Source organism: Salvia splendens, chromosome 4, assembly GCF_004379255.2.
Source record: "Salvia splendens isolate huo1 chromosome 4, SspV2, whole genome shotgun sequence".
In the NCBI taxonomy this organism is placed as follows: Eukaryota; Viridiplantae; Streptophyta; class Magnoliopsida; order Lamiales; family Lamiaceae; genus Salvia; species Salvia splendens.
In genome coordinates this window covers 21,163,588-21,184,745 of record NC_056035.1, presented here as the reverse complement: position 1 = coordinate 21,184,745, position 21,158 = coordinate 21,163,588, and the positions used below count along the sequence as shown (strand labels likewise).

The 21,158-nt window shown below is 38.7% G+C and overlaps 5 protein-coding genes across 6 annotated transcripts; 2 read left to right on the top strand and 3 right to left on the bottom strand.

Moving 5' to 3' along the window:
- Nucleotides 1-4,297: 4,297 nt before the first annotated feature.
- LOC121800813 (uncharacterized mitochondrial protein AtMg00860-like) lies at nt 4,298-5,424 on the top strand. The gene is made up of 2 exons (XM_042200317.1): nt 4,298-4,452; nt 4,980-5,424. Exons 1-2 carry the CDS (start codon nt 4,298-4,300, stop codon nt 5,422-5,424), a joined length of 600 nt encoding a protein of 199 aa, XP_042056251.1.
- Nucleotides 5,425-10,326: 4,902 nt separating this feature from the next.
- Nucleotides 10,327-10,972, bottom strand: LOC121799202. The gene is made up of 2 exons (XM_042198543.1): nt 10,647-10,972; nt 10,327-10,568 (listed from the first exon to the last, which is right to left on the bottom strand). The coding sequence occupies exons 1-2, from the start codon at nt 10,892-10,894 to the stop codon at nt 10,430-10,432; spliced, it is 387 nt and encodes a 128-aa protein (XP_042054477.1). The 5' UTR covers nt 10,895-10,972; the 3' UTR covers nt 10,327-10,429.
- A 1,117-nt stretch (nt 10,973-12,089) lies between these two features.
- Nucleotides 12,090-14,019, top strand: LOC121799102 (hsp70 nucleotide exchange factor FES1-like). Its single transcript, XM_042198438.1, has 6 exons — nt 12,090-12,293; nt 12,441-12,583; nt 12,674-12,724; nt 12,816-13,037; nt 13,117-13,219; nt 13,319-14,019. The coding sequence occupies exons 1-6, from the start codon at nt 12,208-12,210 to the stop codon at nt 13,827-13,829; spliced, it is 1,116 nt and encodes a 371-aa protein (XP_042054372.1). The 5' UTR covers nt 12,090-12,207; the 3' UTR covers nt 13,830-14,019.
- A 126-nt stretch (nt 14,020-14,145) lies between these two features.
- Nucleotides 14,146-15,463, bottom strand: LOC121799104 (mitochondrial inner membrane protease ATP23-like). Its single transcript, XM_042198442.1, has 5 exons — nt 15,184-15,463; nt 14,985-15,106; nt 14,774-14,911; nt 14,604-14,687; nt 14,146-14,524 (listed from the first exon to the last, which is right to left on the bottom strand). The coding sequence occupies exons 1-5, from the start codon at nt 15,269-15,271 to the stop codon at nt 14,390-14,392; spliced, it is 567 nt and encodes a 188-aa protein (XP_042054376.1). The 5' UTR covers nt 15,272-15,463; the 3' UTR covers nt 14,146-14,389.
- Nucleotides 15,464-16,036: 573 nt separating this feature from the next.
- LOC121799103 (mitochondrial inner membrane protease ATP23-like) lies at nt 16,037-17,734 on the bottom strand. 2 transcript variants are annotated; one of them, XM_042198439.1, is made up of 5 exons: nt 17,606-17,734; nt 17,411-17,532; nt 16,752-16,889; nt 16,534-16,680; nt 16,037-16,423 (listed from the first exon to the last, which is right to left on the bottom strand). In XM_042198439.1, the coding sequence occupies exons 1-5, from the start codon at nt 17,673-17,675 to the stop codon at nt 16,289-16,291; spliced, it is 612 nt and encodes a 203-aa protein (XP_042054373.1). In that variant the 5' UTR covers nt 17,676-17,734; the 3' UTR covers nt 16,037-16,288. The 2 variants fall into 2 exon arrangements, with proteins under 2 accessions (XP_042054373.1, XP_042054374.1); XM_042198440.1 differs by having other exon boundaries at nt 16,534-16,617; nt 17,606-17,699.
- Nucleotides 17,735-21,158: the final 3,424 nt, after the last annotated feature.

Sequence of the window (21,158 nt, the reverse complement as noted above, 5' to 3'; positions counted from 1 at the left end):
AAAAGAACATCATCCCTATTATATACTCCATACTATATACAGCCTAATTTAATCCATACTAGTAGTAATGAAGATATGTAATTTAAACTTGGAGTGTTATTTTCAAGGAGTAGCTAGAACGGAAACCCTTTATATTATAGTAGCTTTTAAATAATACCTTCATCCCATGCTATTTGCTTTTTTTTTTTTTTTTTTGAAGTAACATATATAGTACTCCATTGTCACATTCAAAATAAAACATTTTCAATTTTAAATTGTCTCATTAAAATGAAACGTTTCCTAAAATGTAAATAATTATATCTCTACTTTTTCATATCTCTTACTTTATTCTCTCTTTATTAACTCACAAAACAACACTACATAAAATCTGTGCCGATCCCCAAATGTTTCATATTTAATTGGACGGAGGGAATATAAGTTTAGGGTATGTTTGATAAGCTTGAAAGTGCTAGAAAAGCTCACTTCTCACATTTTTTTCACATGTTTGTTTCACTCGGACCCGCTCTTTTTTAAAGTGACCCGGTACTTGTGTACTCCCTCCGTTCCTTGTTAATAGATGCATTTCTTTACGGCACGGAGTTTAAAAATAATGTGTTAAATGCATAGTGAAAAAGTAAGAAAGATTAAAGTAAGAGAGATGAAGAGAGAATAAAGTAAAAAGAAAAATTACTTTTTGCCAAAAATAGAAATGACTCAATTAACTTGGAACTCCCTGAAATAGAAAATTGACTCTATTAACATAACGGAGGAAGTATGAAAACAAGCAAGCTAAATGGGATAACTCAAACCATCCTCCCCTAGTTTAAAGAATGCAAAATCGCTCAATTCTCTTGAAAAGAGCACACCATTCCTAGGCATGCACACGGTTCGAAAACCGCCGGTTCCGAACTGGAACCGGCGGTTCATGGTTCAAGATTTCCTTGAACCTGAACCGGCCCGCCAAGGTCCCTGGCTGTTCCGGCAGCGGTTCAAAACCACCGGTTTTTGGCCGAAACCGCCGGTTCCGGGCCGGTTTGACAGTTCGTAAATTTTTTTTTGTTCTCATTTTAGTATTTATTTCAACGAGACTACAAGTCACAAGTCACAACTTATAAGTTATGATTTACACTTAATGTTGGACTTGAGCCTTTGGGTTGAAAAGAGAGTGTATTGGATGATTCCCTTTTATAGCTACATGTTCTTGGATGTGTTGCTCTTTCTTTCAATGTGGGATAAAACTCCTTATTTATAACTACATGATACATCTCCATCATCTTTGTTTATATTAGTTTATATCTTGACTATCTTCTATTATTATAACTTAACAACAAATATAATTACATAAACTATTATTCTTTAATTCTTTATCATTATCGATTAGTTTGTGTATAAGTTTATGTGTATGTTAACTAATAAATACCATTATACACATTAAGAGAATAATTATTATACAAATTGTATTAATCTAGCGATAACTATAATATAAATAATTATTTATCAATATACAAATCATATTACTCAATAAGTGTTTATTCTTATCTATCAAGAATATATTCACAAATAATAATTTTATTTATATAAATTATACTACCTCTATTAGAATAACAACTATTATACAAAATCATACTATTAGTCTACTATTAATATATAAATATATAAACTATATTATACCACTAAACAAATCATTCTTTAGTTATCTATTTTTATCATTATTATACCAATTATATTAATTGTTATTTTTTCACATTTTAATCAATATATTGAGAAAAATTAGCAACATACTTACATTTAAATCCAATTATTTGAACACGTCCACATTCTATAAATATACAAATTATTAGCAACATGCAACATTCAAATTTAATTAAACTATTCTAGTTGATACTATTATTATCTATAAATTTGTCTTAGAAAAAGAATCATAACAAAAATAAAGATAAAGTTAGTGAATAATAAAATGTAGTAAAAAATAAAGAAAAGTATAAAACAAAAGAAAGTTTTGTATCCCACATTGGAAAAAGATGAATGAATAATCTAAACATGTAGTTATAAAAGAAACTTCAACATATTTTGTTCCACATTGAAAGTGAAACAAAAAATATTCAAAGATGTCTCTATAAAAGAGAAACAACCTAGAATGGTTTCATAAATTCGCAACCCCATCAAATATATATGGGCTATTATGAATTTCTTGTATTCATTTATTTGTAAAAATTATTTTTAAATATAAAAATCAATTTTTATAAATAATTTTTTTTTTAATTTCGGTGGAACCGACGGTTCCGGTTTCGCATTTCGTTGAACCTGAACCGGACCGTGTGAATCGCCAAACCATCCGGCGGTTCGGAACCACCGCACCGGTTCCGGTTCCGGTTTATGAACTGGCGGTTCCGAACTGTCGGTTAACCGACGGCCCGGTTCGGTTTGTGCATGCCTAACCATTCCTATTCTACTCCCATCTATCCTTCACATAAAGCATCGCTCGAAAATTCCGCCCCGATTTGGAAACAATTTGTAAACTAATTAACTCTTTGGTGAGTAGCTGTCAATCCGGAAAGCGCTGTAGGATCCAGGTTTCTGCAGTGCCTCCGAATCAACACGGCTGCAATTTCTTCCTTCATTCGACAAAGGAGATAACTGTGAGAATAATTGTGGATGATTATGTGGAAAATTTTTGTACCATGTTTGAATTGAGTTTGCCCCTAATGAAAAGATTGAAATCAAATTTCTATTTCACAAATTATTCCAGAAAATTGATGACTTCAATCAAGCATTTCGTGGAATGAATTATCGGTGCAATTTCATTCTTTATCTCTCTTTTTTGGCAAATGGTTTTGAGCTTAATACCGTCTCATGTGCTTTCAATTTTGATGTCAGGATTTTAACACCTTTTTCATATTCAATGGAGAATTTATTATATATTAGATATGTGTTTTGATTAATTATGCACGCCCCTTTGCACTATGCTTTGAAACAATCATTGTATATAATGGTAACACCGATGTAGTTCATTATTGAAAATGACGGAGGAAACTTCTAATTAACTATGACTATATGAGCATTATTGTGGAGGGAATTTTTAACTGTCCGGTATTATTGAAATGGAATTTTTAACCGTCACAAATCACAATATTAAGGAAATAAGCTAAAGATACCATGGAGGACAAGGCTTGGATGGATGATTTTTTATACGTGTTCTAGTCACGAGTTCGTGATGTGGTTCGAATTCCTTGATGATGTACGTCGTCGCTTCGACCCAACCTGTTGTTATCAGAGTCATATCGGCCTGATCTCCAGGCTGACCCAATCCGGGTCCATTGCCAATTATCAGACGGAGTTCGAAGCCTTGCAGAATAAGGTCGTCGGCGTGCCCGATCATATCCTATTGGAACTTTACATCACTGGGTTGCGTCAGCAAGGTGAGGTTCTGCTATATCAGCCGGCTTCTTTGGCTACGACATTCGCTCTTGCGAAGCATCTCACTGCGTGCCGTCCAAAGCAGTTCGAACCTCCTCCACCACAGCCACGCTGGCAGTGGATACAGCTGCAGCCGCGTGCGAGTAGCAACTCTGCCCCGTCGACAGCGAGCGTGGCACCTCAACATGTAGGCAGCCGGCCCATAGGACCTCCATCGAAGCAGCAGGATATGTCCAAGCTCCCAATCGTCCGAATTTCGGCCGCAAACAAAGCCGACCGGACCCGTCGAGGCGTGTGTTGGTATTGTGAGGAGAAGTGGAGTTCTTCCCATGTGTGTAAACACCGGTTTTTGGCTTACATGGGTGGGGACGAGGAGGACGAGACCGACGTGGACCGACATGACGATTCGGAGATCCAGTTGGTTGGAGAGGACATAATCACGACTGATTTGTCGCATATTCACGCCCTAGATGGGCGTCCGCGGGCGAAGGTTATGACGTTGGAAGGTACGATTACTTCGTCAAAGGTCACCGTCTTGGTGGATAAGGGTAGCACTCACGATTTTCTGCACCCGAGTGTGGCGGAGCGCCTCCTCTTGCCACTGACTAAGATAAGTTCTTTCCGGGTGTATGTGGGGAATGGAGAGTCGATAGTGTGTACCCACATAAGCAATGCGACGGAGCTGGTTTTACAAGGGAAATAGTTCTTCATCGATTTGCACATCCTCCCTGTTCATGGCCTTGACGTCATTCTTGGTATGGAGTGGCTAGAGTCTTTGGGTAGAGTGACACATGACTATATCCACAAGTCCATGGAATTTGTTAAGGATGATCATCGGGTGATTTTACATGGTATACAACGACCACCGAGGCAAGTCTCGGCGAATACCTTAGCTACATTGATGACGCACGTGGCTGGGGCAGAATTCTATGAGTTATTAGCGGTGGAGAGCGTGGATGGACAGCCGGCTGGGCCTGAGGAGATGGTGTTCCCAGCTGATATACCGCCACAAGTAACGGAGGTTTTGAAGGCCAATAGAACATGTTCAATATGCCGGTTAGGCTGCCGCCTAAACGCCAGTTTGATCACCGCATTCACTTGGCACCAGGATCGAAGCCTATTAATGTCAGGCCTTACATGTATCCCTATTTCCAGAAGAACGAGATAGAGAAGCAAGTGCAAGTTATGCTCGATCAGGGCGTCATTCAACGGAGCCACAACCCTTTTCATCACCGGTCCTTTTGGTCTGAAAGAAGTATGGATCCTGCCGATTTTGCATTGATTACAGGGCGTTAAACAAGGCAACTATCCCTGATCACTTCCCGATACCGACAGCTGATGAGTTCCGGTTATCATCAGATTTCGAGTGATGCCATTTGGCCTTACAAATGCACCGTCTACCTTCCAGACGGCTATGAATTGCATTTTCCAACTGCTCCTAAGAAAGGCGGTAATTGTGTTCTTTGACGACATTCTCGTCTATAGCCCATCCTTAGAGGAGCATTGCTCCCATTTACAGAAGGTACTGCAGATTCTGGCAGATAATCATTCTTCGTGAAGATCTCAAAGTGTTCATTTTGTAGTACGACTGTTGAGTACTTGGGACATTTGATTGTGGCCGGCCATCTGAAGGCGGACCCTGCCAAGATCGACGCAATGGTCGCCTGGCCAACTCCGTCAAACTCTAAGCAGCTATGGGGATTTCTCGGTCTCACAGGCTACTATCGTCGATTCATAGCCCACTATGCGCATATTGCGGCTCCTCTAACGGACTTGCTTAAAAAGAATTCATTCCTTTGGTTCCCGGCGGCGGATACTAGCTATGCAAATTTGAAGAAAGCTATGACAGAGGCCCCAGTTTTGCGCCTCTCGGATTTTATGCGGGCGTTTTACATGGAGACAGATGCCTCTGACTTTGGAATTGGTGTTGTTTTACTCCAGGACGGTCACCCGTTGGCCTTCTTCAGTAAAAAGTTGGGTCCCCTACGTAGGAGTGCTTCTACATACCATAAGGAGCCTACGCCATAGTTGTGGCGGTTCAGAAGTGGCATCAGTATTTATTGGGGAGGGAATTTGTGATTAGAAGTGATCAGAAGAGCTTGAAGGATCTTCTTCAACAGGTGATCTAGACCCCGGAGCAACATTTATATGTCCGAAAACTGATGGGGTACAAGTTCACCATTGAGTACAAGACGGGGGCATCCAACAAAGCCGCAGACGCGCTTTCCCGCCGCGATGAGGACGAAACCTCCACTTTGTCGCCCTGATGAAGCAGGAGGCGGGGACAACTCCGGATCTACTGGAAATTCGTCGGAAGATAGAGAGTGGGACGAGCCCTCAGAGCCTATCATTTTGTGATGGCCTGGTGTACTATGACATGCGCATTTACGTGAGTTGCAATTCACAGTTAAGGATACTTTATTGTTTGAGCACCATGACACGCCGCAGGCTGGGCACCCGGGCTTTGAACGTACTCTACGGAGGCTGTCGGCAAGTTTTTTATGGCCTGCTATGAGCAATGATGTGAAGAGGTATGTAGCGGCTTGTGTGGAATGTCACACGACGAAGTATTTTACACAGAAACCGGCAGGCCTTCTACAGCCACTCCCTATTCCGACGCAAGTTTGGGAGGACTTCTCAATAGACTTTATTACTTGCCTGCCGCTGTCGAGAGGATTTACTACTATTATGGTGGTGGTGGATAGGTTTTCTAAGTACGCCCACTTCGCTCCCCTACCGGCGCGTTTTGATGCTTTGAGGGTAGCCCGGGTGTTTATTGACAACGTGGTTAAACACCATGGTTTTCCAAAGACGTTGGTCTCAGACCGGGATCCGATCTTTCTGAGTGATGTCTGGGATTTGTTGCTCACTTTGAGCGGTACCAAGCTCCCTCCCTCAGTCGGATGGCCAGACGAAAGTGCGTAACAGGGGTTTGAAGCAATACTTGAGAGCATTCACGGCTGATAAACCGACCAAGTGGGCTAACTTCCTGCCGTGGGCAGAGCTCGCGTTAAATTGCTTCCATAATTCGGCTCTGGGAACAACGCCGTTTAGGGCGTTGTATGGTCGACATCCGCCTGCTCTGGTGGCCGCGCAACCATCGCCTTCGACCCCCCGGCAGTAACAGAATTGATTGAGTAGCGGGGAACCCTTCTGGTGGAATTGAGGCGAAATTTGGAGAAGGTACAGCAGCGTATGGCTGACGTTGCGAATAAGCATCGCCGCAATGTGTCATTCGAGGTGGGTGACAAGGTGTTATTGAAGTTGCAGCAATACCGTCAACATTCGGTGGCGAAGCCGCTGTCGGCTAAGTTGGCGATGAGGTTTTATGGACCATTCAATGAGGGCACGAGAATCTAAGACGTGTTTCACGTTAGTCTCCTCCGTCCATTTGTGGAGAGTTCAAAGGGGGTCGGCTGTCGCGGATCTGCCAGCCGAGTTTGTGGGTTCGCAGCCGGTTATGAAACCGGTTCGAATTTGGGAGCGCAGGGTCGTTATGATGAATGGTGAGCCAGTGGAGCAGGTATTGGTTCAATGGCCGATTAAGGGAGAGAAATCGAGCACATGGGAGCCGTTGCAGCAGGTGGCTAGACATTTTCCTTCCCTCCTTGAGGACAAGGAGCCACTTATCGGGGAGGGAGTTGATACAGGTATGGTGCAGACTGAGGAGCCGAGAAAGGAGGAGAGAGTAGCTGAGGAAGAAGCAGCTCCGGAAAGTCCCACGGAGCCGCGACGGAACAAAGAGCGTAGGAGAACGGTGGAAAGAAAGGAGAGGCCGCGACGCCAAGCGAGGACTCCCGCACGTTATCGAGACTTCGTCTCACATTAGTTATTTGAATATTAGTTTCATTAAGAGTTAGTAATTTATTTTCATTAAGAGTCGGAACTTTATTTATTTTGATGGTATTTATTTTATTGAAATTAGGTTAGCGAGTCGAGCGGAATTATAAGCTCCATAGCGGGTTTTCTTTGTTGGTTCTTTCCCGGAATGCATAAGAGAGTCGAACCAACCCTAGGGTCCTTAGTCTATAAATAGGGAATCATTATTCATGAATAACATCATAAAATTATCCCTAAACTTTGCTTTATTTTTACGCCGTTTTATCTTCTCAAAATCTTCCAAACCTAACTAGGGTTCGGAAGTGGTTGCTCGACGGAAATCTCTTCCGCGAATGGACTGAATTATCTGCAATACGAGTATAATCGTATTAATTTTCAATCTTGCTCTCCTTCAAATAGTGTAGCTTTCAAGCTCCAATTCTCTCCCAAAATTCGTTCCACCTGCCAAAAGTCCCTTTGGGAGTCGTGTCGTAGCTATTTAAATAGTTAGGGCCTGAAAAATAGACCCATACAAAATTTTAACCGATCGGGCATTTTTTAGCTCAAAGAACGCTCTACTTGTGACACGCCCAAATTGCCTGGTCGGGTGTTACTGATTCAAAAAAGTCCGGATCGAGCATTTTTTCAATGCAATGCGCAATCTTAGTAAAACAACCATATCTTCTAAGTGGAAATAATGTAATAAAAGACTAAAGTTAGATTCACAATAGAAATAATAACCTAATATTAATATAACCTAATTAATTATATTAATATTAGGTTAGTTATTGAGAACTGGTCTAGCCCATATTTATATATTACACATTTTTTATTGATTCGGTAAACTAATACATTTAATTAAATAATGCACTAAGTAAATATTGTTTTCGTAAAAAAAATCAATGACATACAGAACGCCAAAATAATTAATGCATAATTGGTAAAGTAAGAAAGATGATGAGAATGGTAATTAAAATAGTGTGTAATGGTGGTTCATGTGGTATAAGTTGTAAATATATTGATGTATATGGGTAATGAGTTTGAGAGAACTTTCCTTAAATGAAAATGAGATATTTTATGGAACGGACAAAAACAGAAAGTGTTCTTATTTTTATGGTACAGACACAAAAGGAAAGTGTTATATGACCATCTCCAATGGCACACTAAAACCTAAAATGAAGTAGATAATTAGCTCCAGTGGTACTCCAAAATCAATCTTATTTTGATTTATGAGTAAAATATACTTATATATCTTTAGGTTTACACTAAAAACAAACCTAAATCACTTTTTCAAATTTTGTGAGTTAAAAAGTTATAGTACATGAAATATTCTTTTAAGTTGGAGTTTAGTGTAAATAGTTGGAGATGTTCTAAATGATTGGTTTTGTAGTACCAATATAATTGGAGGTATTTTCCATACTCCCCCTGTCTCAACTAAGTTAAGTCAAAACTATTAGCCACAGAGATTAAGAAATTGTATTGAAAAGTATGAGAGATGAATAAAGTATGAAAGATAAAGAGAAAGTAAAATATGTGATGAAATAAAGTAAGAGTGATTGAATGTTTTGTTTTTTGTCAAAAGAAAATGAGTCAACTTAGTTGGGACATCCCTAAAAGGAATATGACTCAACTTAATTGGAACAGAGCGAGATTAATTACTAGATACTTAATCTATTATTTCAAAAGAAAAAATGCGAATAAAATAAGAAAGTAAGACGAAAGTAAGTAATATAGTTATTATAAGTCGCCATCATGCCATGTATAAAAGTCTTAGTCAAAGACAAAGGACCATTAAGGGCATGGATGGCCAAATTTTGAGAAAATGTATAGATAATTTTGTAATTTCATAATTGTTATAAATTTAAATATTAAAATAGGTATAATATAGCAGTATATGTTTTTTTGTCTTTCCTCCCTCTTCTGCAAAATCAATATGCGTTTGATAAAATAGTAATATCAAAGTAAAGAATTATATGTGGATATTATATTTAAGCTTAACTCAAAGTCTTATATTCCTTTCGTTTCATAGTAGTAGAGGCGTTTCTTTTTGGCACACGATTTAACAAAAATTGTGTTAAGTGGGTTAAGTAAAGGAAAAATATAGTAGGTAATAGAAAAAGATTGAGAGATAAAGAGAGAATAAAGTAAGAGATACTAAAGTAAGTGAGAAGAAATTTGTTGACTCTTACTAAAAATGAAAATTACTCCACTACTATGGAATGTATCAAAATGGTAAAATGACTATACTACTATGAAACAGATGGAGTATAAGTCAAGGGTCCGCCTCAATCTTGCTAAAATTATAACTTTAATCTTGTTTTATGTAAGCGTCCAATTTGTCAAGTTAAGCAATTGTTATTTAATACTCCCTCCGTCCAACTAGGAGTCTCAGTCACTTTTGCGCACTCGTTTTATAAAAATGATACTTCCCTCGTCCATGAAAAATAGAGCACATTTGCCATTTTTGGATGTCCACAAAAAGTAGAGCACATTTTAAAAAAGAAAGTTTTCAACAACTTATCTCTTACTTTTTTTTCTCTCTCTTACTAATAATATGGACCCCACATTCCACTAACACAGCTTATCTCTTACTTTTTTTCCTTCTTTCTTACTAATAATATGGACAGCACATTCCACCAAAACTACTTCTCTCTTACTTTTTTCCCTTCTCTCTTACTTTACCAATTTTACATTAAAACTCGTGTCATTCACAATGTGTCCTATTTTTCGTGGACGGAGGGAGTAATAAATAGTTAAAGTGGAGAAATGGTAAAGTATGAGAGAATAATATGGAGAGACATTATTTATTTTGACTATACATACTAATGTGAATAAATAGATCAAATATTTATTTTGACTAGAGGATTTAATTGTAGAATCAAGAGCGTTTATAATTATAATTTAATTTGAATTAAAATATGTTTTGTGTAATTATATTTATCCGTTTTTCATTTTGGTTCATCCCTAACTAATTGTATCACTTCACTTATACTATTTTTAGTTAGGGATGTCAGTGTAGCCACAACCTATGAGCTGATCCGATTAACTCATAACCCGAATAGGTTAAACTGAAAATTCGATGGGTTGGCCTAGAAACCGATAAAATTTGTGTTGGAGAATAAATATATGATAGACATGATTATTAAATTGAGAGGAAGCAAACAACATAGTAGTAGAATTTAAAATTGAGAGAACGCAATTAAGAATTGTAGTCCTATTTGTCAACTTGATTAAGCTTGCCAAGACCATTGCAGCGAGCGCATACAATTTGAGTCTGATCTTTTCTTGCCGCATTTGCCCTCAGCGCCGCCCCTCCTTTCCTCACAAATCCCGCTCCGTCGCATTCGGGGCACCTGAACAATTACAATTAATAATAAAAGGAAAAAGTTAAACACTCAATAAATATAAAATCATAGTAATTTTATGCTGACGTGTCTTTGCGGGAGAAGATGATGGGGAAAGCAGTTCCGAGCAACGCCACCGCCGCGGCGCCGGCTATCAGATAGACAGTCCCGTCAGCCGAGACATCTCCGACGGCAGCCACCACCGCCAGCTGCTTTCTCTCTCTGCTTTTCTGCATTTCACGGCGCAAAGAGATTGTTGAGCCGAAGAACAAGGATGATTTTTTGATCGAGTTAGAGGGGACGAAGAGAGCGTGAAATTGAGCGACAGACGCCATTCCAGCTTCTTTTTTATTTGCAGAGATTCACTCAGATTTTATTTTATATTAATAGTGACACAGATTTTGTGATCGTGGACACGCGATGAACAACACATCATCATATGAAATAGAGTTTGCAATTTGGATAATATGGGCCCACCTTATCCCGATATTTTACGACTTTTTCTTAATCAGTCCGGAAATCATTCAAATTTTTATTTACTCCCCCATATGCATGATAATTTGTCCATTTTTTCTTTTAAAAAAAAGAAAAGATAATTTGTCCATTTTTAATTCGTATCTTAAGAAATATGAAAAAGCGAGAATTGAAAAAATTAATAGGTTATGGGTCTGCTTTTCTAAATGCCCTCTATTCCCTTGACACATTTGGCTTGATACAAGTTTTAATATAGTTAAAAGTGAATGAAAAAAATTAGTGGAATATGAGTTCTACTTTTATACTCCCTTCAACCTGTAATAGGTGGCATACTTGGAAAATGACACGGGATTTTAGGAGCTGTTGTCTTGCGTGTTATGTGGAGAGAGAAAATAATACATTTATATTAATGTGTGAGAACTTTTTCCACAAAAGGAAATGTGACATCTTTTGTTGGACAAAATAAAAAGGAAAGTGTGACATCTATTACTTTTTTGGTACCAAATTTACTCATCCCCTCTTACTTTACTCTTTCTTCATCTCTCTTACTTTATTTCCTCTTTTACTTTCATCTCCCCACTTTAACCTTTAGCACATTAATTTCTTAAATCTCGTGTTCAAAATAAATGCCCCAACTACCTTGGGACGAAGGGACTATGAGAAAAATGAGTTAGTGTAATATATGGTCAACTACCAATAGTAGTACTACTAGTAAGGGTTCCATTTAATTGGAGCGAACAAAAAAAGGGAATTGGTGCCGATTAATGAGGGACGAAGAGATTATTAATTTTTTTTAATAGAATGAGAGTGTAATGAGTTAATGAAAGTGAGTTTCACTTAAAAAAATAAAGTGGACAACATTTTGTGGACAGACTGAAATGACAAAAGTGGACAACTTATCATGAACGGAGGAGGGGGTATTTGAATTTTAAAAAAAAATGTGTATATTTATTGGCCCAATATATAAAATTAGGGCCCAAGCTCAACAAGTTGTAGGTTTGGGCCCCAGCCTACTTTCCGCTATAAACCGAAACTACGTTGCAGAATCTCGATCCTTCAAGGGGATTCGAGATGCCCTTCCCACGAAAACTATAAATTCACCGATAAATCTCATGTTGTTTCTGACTTTTTATCAACGTTAATCCTTCTAGTTTATTGATTGTCAAGCAAAACCATGGCAAGAGAAGGCCCTAATTGGGAGGGTTTGCTCAAGTGGAGTCTTTTCCACGCCGACGGCACTAACTCTTCTCGCAATTTGAGGTATTTTCATATTTCCCCAATTCTTTTCAAACCTCTTTTTTTTTTTTTCAATTTGTTGTCTGTTTTTAAAATTATTGCTTAATTAGTTGATTGAGAGTATGTGCCCTAGCTTTGTTTCGATAGTAATTAATTTGATTTTGGATTCAGCGAGGAGGATAGAAGATGGTTTATGGAGGCGATGCAAGGGCAAACAATCGATGTTATAAAGCGAATGAAGGAGATTACTCTTGTTATGAAGACTCCAGAGCAGGTTTTGGAGTCTCAGGGAGTGACTGCTCAAGATGTTGAAGGTGTTTGTAGTTGCAATTGACTATTTCAAGTGTTTAATTTGTATTTGGTTCAGTTCTGAATTCTTTTCAATTTTGTTCTTGCTTGTGTAGATATGTTGGATGAACTACAAGAGCATGTGGAATCTATAGACAATGCTAATGGTTAGTTTTTATCTATAATCATCTGTTTTAGGAATTCTTTGATGCAAAGATACAGTTGATTTACTATGTTTTTGTTCTTGTTCTTGGATAGATCTTCACTCCATTGGTGGTCTTGCTCCTCTCCTTGACTACCTCCGGAGCTCGCACCCTAATATTAGGGCGAAAGCTGCCGATGTTGTTAGCACGGTTGTGCAAAACAATCCGAGGAGTCAACAGTTGGTGATGGAAGCGAATGGTATGGAGCCTCTGCTTACAAACTTTACTTCTGATCCGGATGTTACGGTTCGAACGAAAGCACTTGGGGCAATCTCTTGTAAGCATCACATCCTCTTGTTTGTTATGTACATTTTACATTCATGTGATCAAGAGATTAACAGATTTTTTTTTTGCAGCTCTGATCAGGCATAACAAGTCTGGAATCACTGCGTTCCGGTTGGCTAATGGTTATGCTGCACTAAGGGACGCGTTAGGATCTGAGAGTGTCAGATTTCAAAGGTATATTATTCGAACAATTTCAAGATCAGTGGTTTAGCCTAAAATTGAGGCTGATTGCATTTCGTGTAATTCTTACATACAAAAATGTGTCGTATGCAGGAAAGCCCTTAACTTGATCCATTACTTACTTAGCGAGAATCGCTCAGACATTGGTGTCATATCCGAGCTTGGATTTCCTCGCATCATGATGCACCTTGCGTCGAGTGAGGATTCTGATGTACGTGAAGCTGCACTGAGGAGCCTTCTTGATCTAGCTCGGGACAGATCAGAGAAGCCCGATACCTCAAGTGAAGATGATGATAAACTGAAGCAGATCCTACAAGACAGGGTCAAAGGGATTAGTGCGATGTCTCTCGAGGACCTAGGAGCCGCGAAAGAGGAACGGGAGCTCGTGGACTCTCTTTGGAAAGCCTGTCACAATGAGCCATCGCCTCTTTTTGAGCAGGGTCTTCTATCCCTCCCCGGAGAAGACACCCCTCCTCCAGATGTTGCGAGCCAGTATTTCCAGCCGCCACTTAGGGCTTTTGCTGCAAACAGAAATCCGGATCCAAAACCAGAGAACGAGAAGAAGGAAGCGCCATTGCTATTAGGCCCCGGACCATCAGCTTAAGGAAGTGTGCCACCAGCATCATTGTTTGTGGCTTGGTCCAAGTTCTTGTGCTATATTTGTACTTTCCCTATTTTCAGAAAATACTTTCCCTATTTGCACCAGAAAATATTTCTGGTATATTTATCGTTCTGATAGTGTCACCAAATCTTGTGTTAAGACAGTTTGATGAGCTGGGTTGTTCGGTTTTAAACAATTGGCATGCTAGAATTGATACAAAGGTAGTAGTAACATCATTAAATTCTCAAGCATCTACAACATAAGATTTATATAGAAAGAAATGGCAAATCAGTGTAAAACTTATGCCAGCAACAAAAAATGGTTAATAATGGAGCTTATTTTAGCATATGTAATTGATACCATAAGCTTGAAGCTACAAATAATGTCAATAATTTGTGATTTTTGGCAATTAACATATCCTTTGGTATGTGATTTATATGATCACATAGTACACCAAGAACTGAACTCTACATCATCAATGATGCTCAAAGCAAGAGAAACATTATACTTTCCGACCAGGAGAAGCGAGAAATCATCAATTCGAGTAGCAATGGACATTCATGTCAAGGAGCTCTATCGAAGGGTTTTGTGTCGTTATAACAAGTACTCCACACAGCTCCGATCGCCTCCTTTGCTGCTACTTCGGAGCAGTTTGGATTTGCAGTAACCGACTGCAACGCTCTTCGCTTCACACATTCCTATATGTGAAACACACGTATATTATTGAGATGATTCAGAAAACATAATGGCCATATAGTGAAGACGAAACAAACTCACAGGCTCATGACCCTTCATCTTTACATAACCACGGAGAAGCTCATATTTATACTTGCAGTTTCCACTCAGATGATTAGCTCGAATCTGCTCCAACAAATTCAAATTCAAATTCAAATAATGATAAAGTAATTCCTAATCAAGTTGATTAAATCTGTTTAAAAGCTAACGACCTCGCTGCAGGCATGATGAGCGCAGTTGTTCCAGTCGAGATTAGCACTGCGACAGTCATCGTAGGCGTGAATGAGCTCGTGAATCATCACTTGCTCCACTTGATCTTGAAATTGCAAGTGATTATGGCACAGTACGATCTAATCCAAATCCGTTACGATTCATAAACTAGTATAGATTTCAAAATTAGGATTTTCGATTTAAAATACTTACCCCAGATCCCCTGGTGAATCCGCCGGAGCAATCCTCGACGCAATGGGCGGCCTTAATGAAATTCTTTCCGATGCCGCATCCAGATTCCTCCAATTTCTCCATCAGAAATTTCACCGTTGGATCTGCAGCCAGCATGTACAAATATAGTATATGAGTGTGGAGATCAAAAGCAGCAACAATAAAAGTAGTAGAGAATTACTTGTGAAACTTTTCTGGATATAATTCGCGCATTCTAGAATCGTCATTCCCTGTGCGGCGGAGGAGGAGGACCCCTTATCGTCTTCCATGAATTCAAACAAATCAGAGGTCGCCGAGCTTCAACTCCTCAAATACTACTTTCGAATTTGTATTATAAGCCTTGAATAAGAACGATTGTAGCAGAAAATCGAAAGCAGTATTGGGTGAGAGTGAAATAACAAAACCTAGTGTTGTTCGAACTGAAGCTTTGACTATCAACTAATGGGTTTTGAAGCCCATTCGTCAATATTGCAGCCCAATTTATCTTCCATAGTAAAAAAGTAGCTAACACATTTTCCACTCTTACTTTCCCACACTCTTAGTTTAGTATCTCTACTTTTCCTTCTCTTATACTTTATTATTTTTTATTTAATACAGTACACATCATTTTCTTAATCATGAAGGGAATATATGGTCAAATTCTGATATGTCGCATGAAATATAAAACTGAGATATTAAATCATGAAGTTTCACTTTTTATCAATGGTCTCATCTATGTATAAAACGTCATCTTTTGATAATGTTCAAAATGATATTTTTTTCATTAAAGTAAGAACAGAAAAAATAAAGGAAAGAAAAATAAAAGAAAAAAATACTTATTTTAATTAAATACGTCATTTTGAACAACATCGACAATATTTTGTATGGAGATGGACAATTGAGAACGTTTGAAACTTAATGACTTAATATTCCAATTTAAAATTTATAGAATAGACTAAAATTTAACTAAACTTTATGATTTAAATGTCTATTAACCATTTTCATTTAAATGTCTATTAACCATTTTCTTTAAAATTTGGGATAATTTATGATCATTATAGAAAAGTACATTTGCTCTTTCCGTGGAATTAGCGATGAATATGTACATTTGGTCCTATTGAGTAAATAAAAATGCTGAGCGCTTACTTCCATATTGAGATATGACCACAACTGTATCATTGTATCATTATGATACTATCATATTGTAGTAGCAGCAGCAGCTTGGGAGAACATTCACTGTAAATACCAAAAACAGGCTAATTCCCTAGCAAGAGAAGTGAGTAATGTTTGAGGTTGGCTCTCTCCGGTCAAGGAGCTCGGTCGAAGGGTGCTGTGTCGTTATAACAACTACTCCACACAAATTTCATTGCATCCTCAGCTTCTATCTCCGAACAGTACGGATTTCCAATCACAGCTTTCATTGCTCTTCGCCATACACATTCCTGTCGAATCCACTCAAACACACACACACACACACACACATATATATATATTTGAGGCATTTGCTCTACTCATTCTAATCAAACTATTTCAACAAAACTTGTAAACTCACTTGCTCGTGACCCTTTATGTTCAAATTACCACGAAGAAGCTCTCGTTTCAAATGGCAATAACCACTCAGATGGTTAGCTCGAATCTGCTTCAACAAACACCAAAACCATGATATGATGAAGCAAGCTACACCTGCCATTACAATTAACTAAATTCTTTTTTTTTCACAAGAAGCATCAAATCAAACTATGCTTAGCTAGATTTCTAATGATAAGTAACCTCATTGCAGGCGTGATGAGTGCAGTTGGTCCAGTCGAGATTAGCAGCACGGCACTCATCATATGCACGAACTAGCTCATGAATCACCACTTGCACTACCTCATCTTCACATCGCAAATTATTGCTGCATACTTGAATCTAATGCACAATTACAAACATATTGGATCAAGAATCATTGATATTATCAAATCGAAGTTAGCTAACTAGCAAGTATCATAAATACTGAATTATATGCATAACCATTAACCATTCAATGCACTCCCTCCGTACGCCATTATTAGATGTCCAATTTTTCCTTTTGCTTCTCCGTCTGCCAATAAATGTCTCGTTTCACTTTTACTATATGTGGTTAGTGGATCCTACATTCTACTAACTCATTTCACTCACATTTATTATAAACCGATATATAAAAATAGGTCTCACATTCCACTAATTTTTTCTACCTATTTTATTTTATAAAGTGATTTAAGACATTTAATCATGGACGGAGGAAGAAACACTAACGCCTAACGCCATAAGTATTGACATGTATAATGTTTTCCATTTATATCCATTAGCTCTATCAAAGAACTACTACTATTTTATTATAAGAATAACAAAGGCTATAGTTTGTCCCCAAAATTTTCATAATAACGATTAAATAAAAAAAATGGAGATACCGCAAATCCTCTGGCGAATCGACTAGTTAATCTTCCTTGGCAATGAACAGCCTTTATGAAATTGGTCCCGATTCTGCATCCAGATTTCTCCAAATTCTCCTTCAGAAATTTGACAGTTGGATCTGCGACATGTACAAGTCAGTGTGGGTTTAGAAATTGGAACCCTAAACAACAAAATCATAAGAAATCTACTACTTTGGAAACTCTTCTGGATAAAATCCTGGCATTCTGCTACCGTCATGCCGCCAGAAGGGGAATCCACCATGAATTCAAACAAATTTGATGCTTCAGTTCGATCTCTCTCTTCTTTCGCTTTACTCCTATCTATTTATCAGTCTTTAAGAAAACAATGGGCTCAAAGCCCGGTTGGCCCAATACAGCCCATTTTATTTTCATAGAACATGGCCTAACTCACCCCAAGCCCAATATCTTCCTTGTATTTGTTACTTGTGCTATTTATAAACAGAATAGTGTTTTTTAAGGGGTGCCAATTGTTTATTCAGTCTTACAATTGTTTGAAAAAAGTTCCAATTGGTTACTACTCCCTCCGTCCCATAAAAATATGTGCAATTTCTATTTGCGTCCGTCCCATAAAAATAAGTGCATTCCATTTTTAAAAAGTTATATCAATTTAATAATGTAGGTCCCACTATCTACTAATTACCCATATTTTTATGAAACGGAAGGAGTATATTTCTACAGTCTTTGAAAATTAGGTCCTATTTTTCCATTTGTGGAGGTTGGTATACACAAACAATAATTTAGATATAGGCAACAGGAAGGGAGTGTTTCTTAAGTCCGTTAGAAAAAAAGAAGGGGAGGTTGAAGAATATTGAAAGAGCATGTTTGTGTCATTTGTCGTATCGAGCACAGGATATATCCTACCGATCAGGATGGAATCCCAGCTATGCCTGAACCTGCTATCAATAATTCATCAACCCACTTCTACTGACTAGTATAGTGGACGTAAGGGTCGAATCCCACAGAGATGAATGCGCTTTGGGAATTGTGGTGAAATTCTAGAGAGGTTTGGTTAGCTACCACGCTTTGGGTTGAGATTTTATCTAGGCTGGAAGTTAAGATGTTACTCTACTGATTAGGAGGTGTGAGAGATGTTTGATAAGCAGCTGTGTACGTGAGAGTAGGGGACATTATGTCTCTGAAAATATGTGTAAGGTACGGGATTACTATAAAAGCTAAACGGAATATCAGAGGAAAAGAGGTAGTTAGGTGACTAGACTGACAGATCTGTAGGGTATCAGCTGAAAAGGTAGAAAAAGTAAAGGACAAAAGCAAAAAGTAACTAAAAAGTAAAAGTGGTCCCAAACTTGGATGTGGATGTTATCTTCTTCAACATGAATAAACTCAGATCAATAGTCTCAGATTTCATGAACGAGAAACACAGATTAACAAACTTCACAGCTCAGATCCAAAATTAAAAACTCCAAATCAAAAGATTAATCTAGCGAAACTGAAATCATGCTTACTCGGTGACATGCAAGGTGGCAGAATCTACGTAAACTAAGCTTTCACATTTAACCATTTCAGATCTAAAATCTAACAGTTATCTAGACTTGCAAACTCAGGCAGATTAACTACAGAAATGAAAACATGCGATTCAACACTGGAAATTACCGTAACTACTGGATTTAAGCTACCTAGGCAGAATGAAACAGATTCAACGAAAAACGATGCTCAAAGACAACTTCATTGCATAAAAGGTGTTTGGATCTAAACGAAATTCTTCAAAAGCAAACGGAAATTGAAAGTGCAACAGGTCTAACGTAAGGAAACACGTAAAGATTAACTAAGAAAGCAATTAAAGATTGTTTGCCACTTCGGGCGATGAAACTGCTAACTCTACGAAACACGCTGGCTGGAACGAGATAATGCGGAACTCCGGTGAACTGATGAGCTTCAGGTGACCATGGCTGTCGGCGAGGAACGAGAATATTAAGGATAATGCTAAAGGATTGATCTACCGAAGAGAGATTGCTAACTAAACGTAGGAGTTCATGAACTAATTGATGATGATTCTCTCTCCAAGTGGTTTCCTTTTATAGGGAGGCCTGCCCTTGATTTTTAGGGTAGACTTCAAACATGAAGTGACTCTTTTGCCCCCTTGCTTGCGGCTAATCTTCCCAGCTATCCTTCTTCTCCATCTCGAGCCTTTTTAGCATGCATACTGGTCAGGATAGCAGCATCCTGACGCCCTTTTCTCCTGAATTCTCCTAACATTCCCATACTGGCTGGAACACTTCCATGCACACTTTAGCAACTGTTTTGCAGATATATTCCAATTATGCACATTATACTGACCAGTAACCAAGGCCTAAAATACGACTTATCAAGCTTCTCACACTTACCACATGCTTATCCTCAAGCGTGAAGAACAACAAAACAAGTAAGTCGAATTCTAGCTTGGTTACTCCCCTGACCGACTCTATCCTAACCTAGACCCTAAACTATGGTGCAAAGAAAAACACATAAGCACGGACACATACACATAAACAGAACTAAAAACACTTAAACACATTAACACAGTAAATACAATAACTGGGCTATATTTTCAACCATCCCTCCCCTTGGGATTAGGTGCAATCTGGCCTTAGACAGCCTTGAATTTCCGCCGCCCCCCCTTTCCTTCCCAGTCAGTACATTCGCTTGTCAAGATCACCCACACTCTCGGCTTAACACTGGATTCTCTCAGTCGCTCACTCCTCACTGGGGATGTTAGGACTGTATTCTCTCATAGCGCTGAACCACAAATGCTTCGGACTTAGATCTCACGTGCGGCTACTCAAGGTTTTTTAGGCTTGTAACGGGGCTATTGGGTTATAGTGTTTGGGGTGGTTGTTCCTAAGGCTCTAAGGTTCAAAAATCATTATTTTATTCTGATGCGGGGAACTGTGTGCGCTCAGGCTTTCGACTGCCACTTCTGCTTGGCTGGACTTTTTCCGAAGTTGCTTACCAACTGGTCAGTAGCGTCTTGTGGCTTCGCCACCCTTATTCCTTCTCATTCTTTTTGTGGTGAAGTATTTTCGACCATTTTCTTCGCATTTTCTCATTTTCTTATGTGGCTTCGCCACCCTTATTCCTTCTTATCTTTTTGGGGCCTGGAATCTCTTCCTGGTCATTTTCTCCTTGCCTTTCTATTTTTTCCACTTGGTTTTCTTCTTGTATGTCCTGCTGGCCAGTTGCTTTCTTGCCTTATGCCTCGCACACACACAATTCCAGGGGCTAGGGGTTATATCTGGGTATATATGGCTAGAAAGTGGAGTTCTAAGGGTTGGAAAATATTTTTTTTTGGGAGGGGGGGTTCCTACTACCTTCAGTGTTGCTACACGCGGTCACTTTACCCTAGGCACCTTGTGGCAGCCACTCTTTTCTTTTCTGAATTAGTGGAAAGTGGTTTCACTTTAGGCTTTTAACTCACATTTTAAGAGGGCTTTTGTGTTTGAGCTCTAAGTGTGGGCTCTAAGTGTGGGCTTTTCTCTCATACTCGCATCATCTATACTGACTAGGAGATACTAAGGGGGGGTGGTTTCCATTTTCCAGCATGTTCTATCTCCCTCAATTCCCCTCACCGTCAGTTCGAGACAGTTGAGTTTAAGCCCAATCAAATAAAAAACTAGACCTAGACACTACACAAACACTTAAACACAGATAACACATATGTACACATGTCATACTGGCCATTGCATCCCCCCTCCCACTTCACACGTGTCTGCCCTCAGATAAGGCTGTG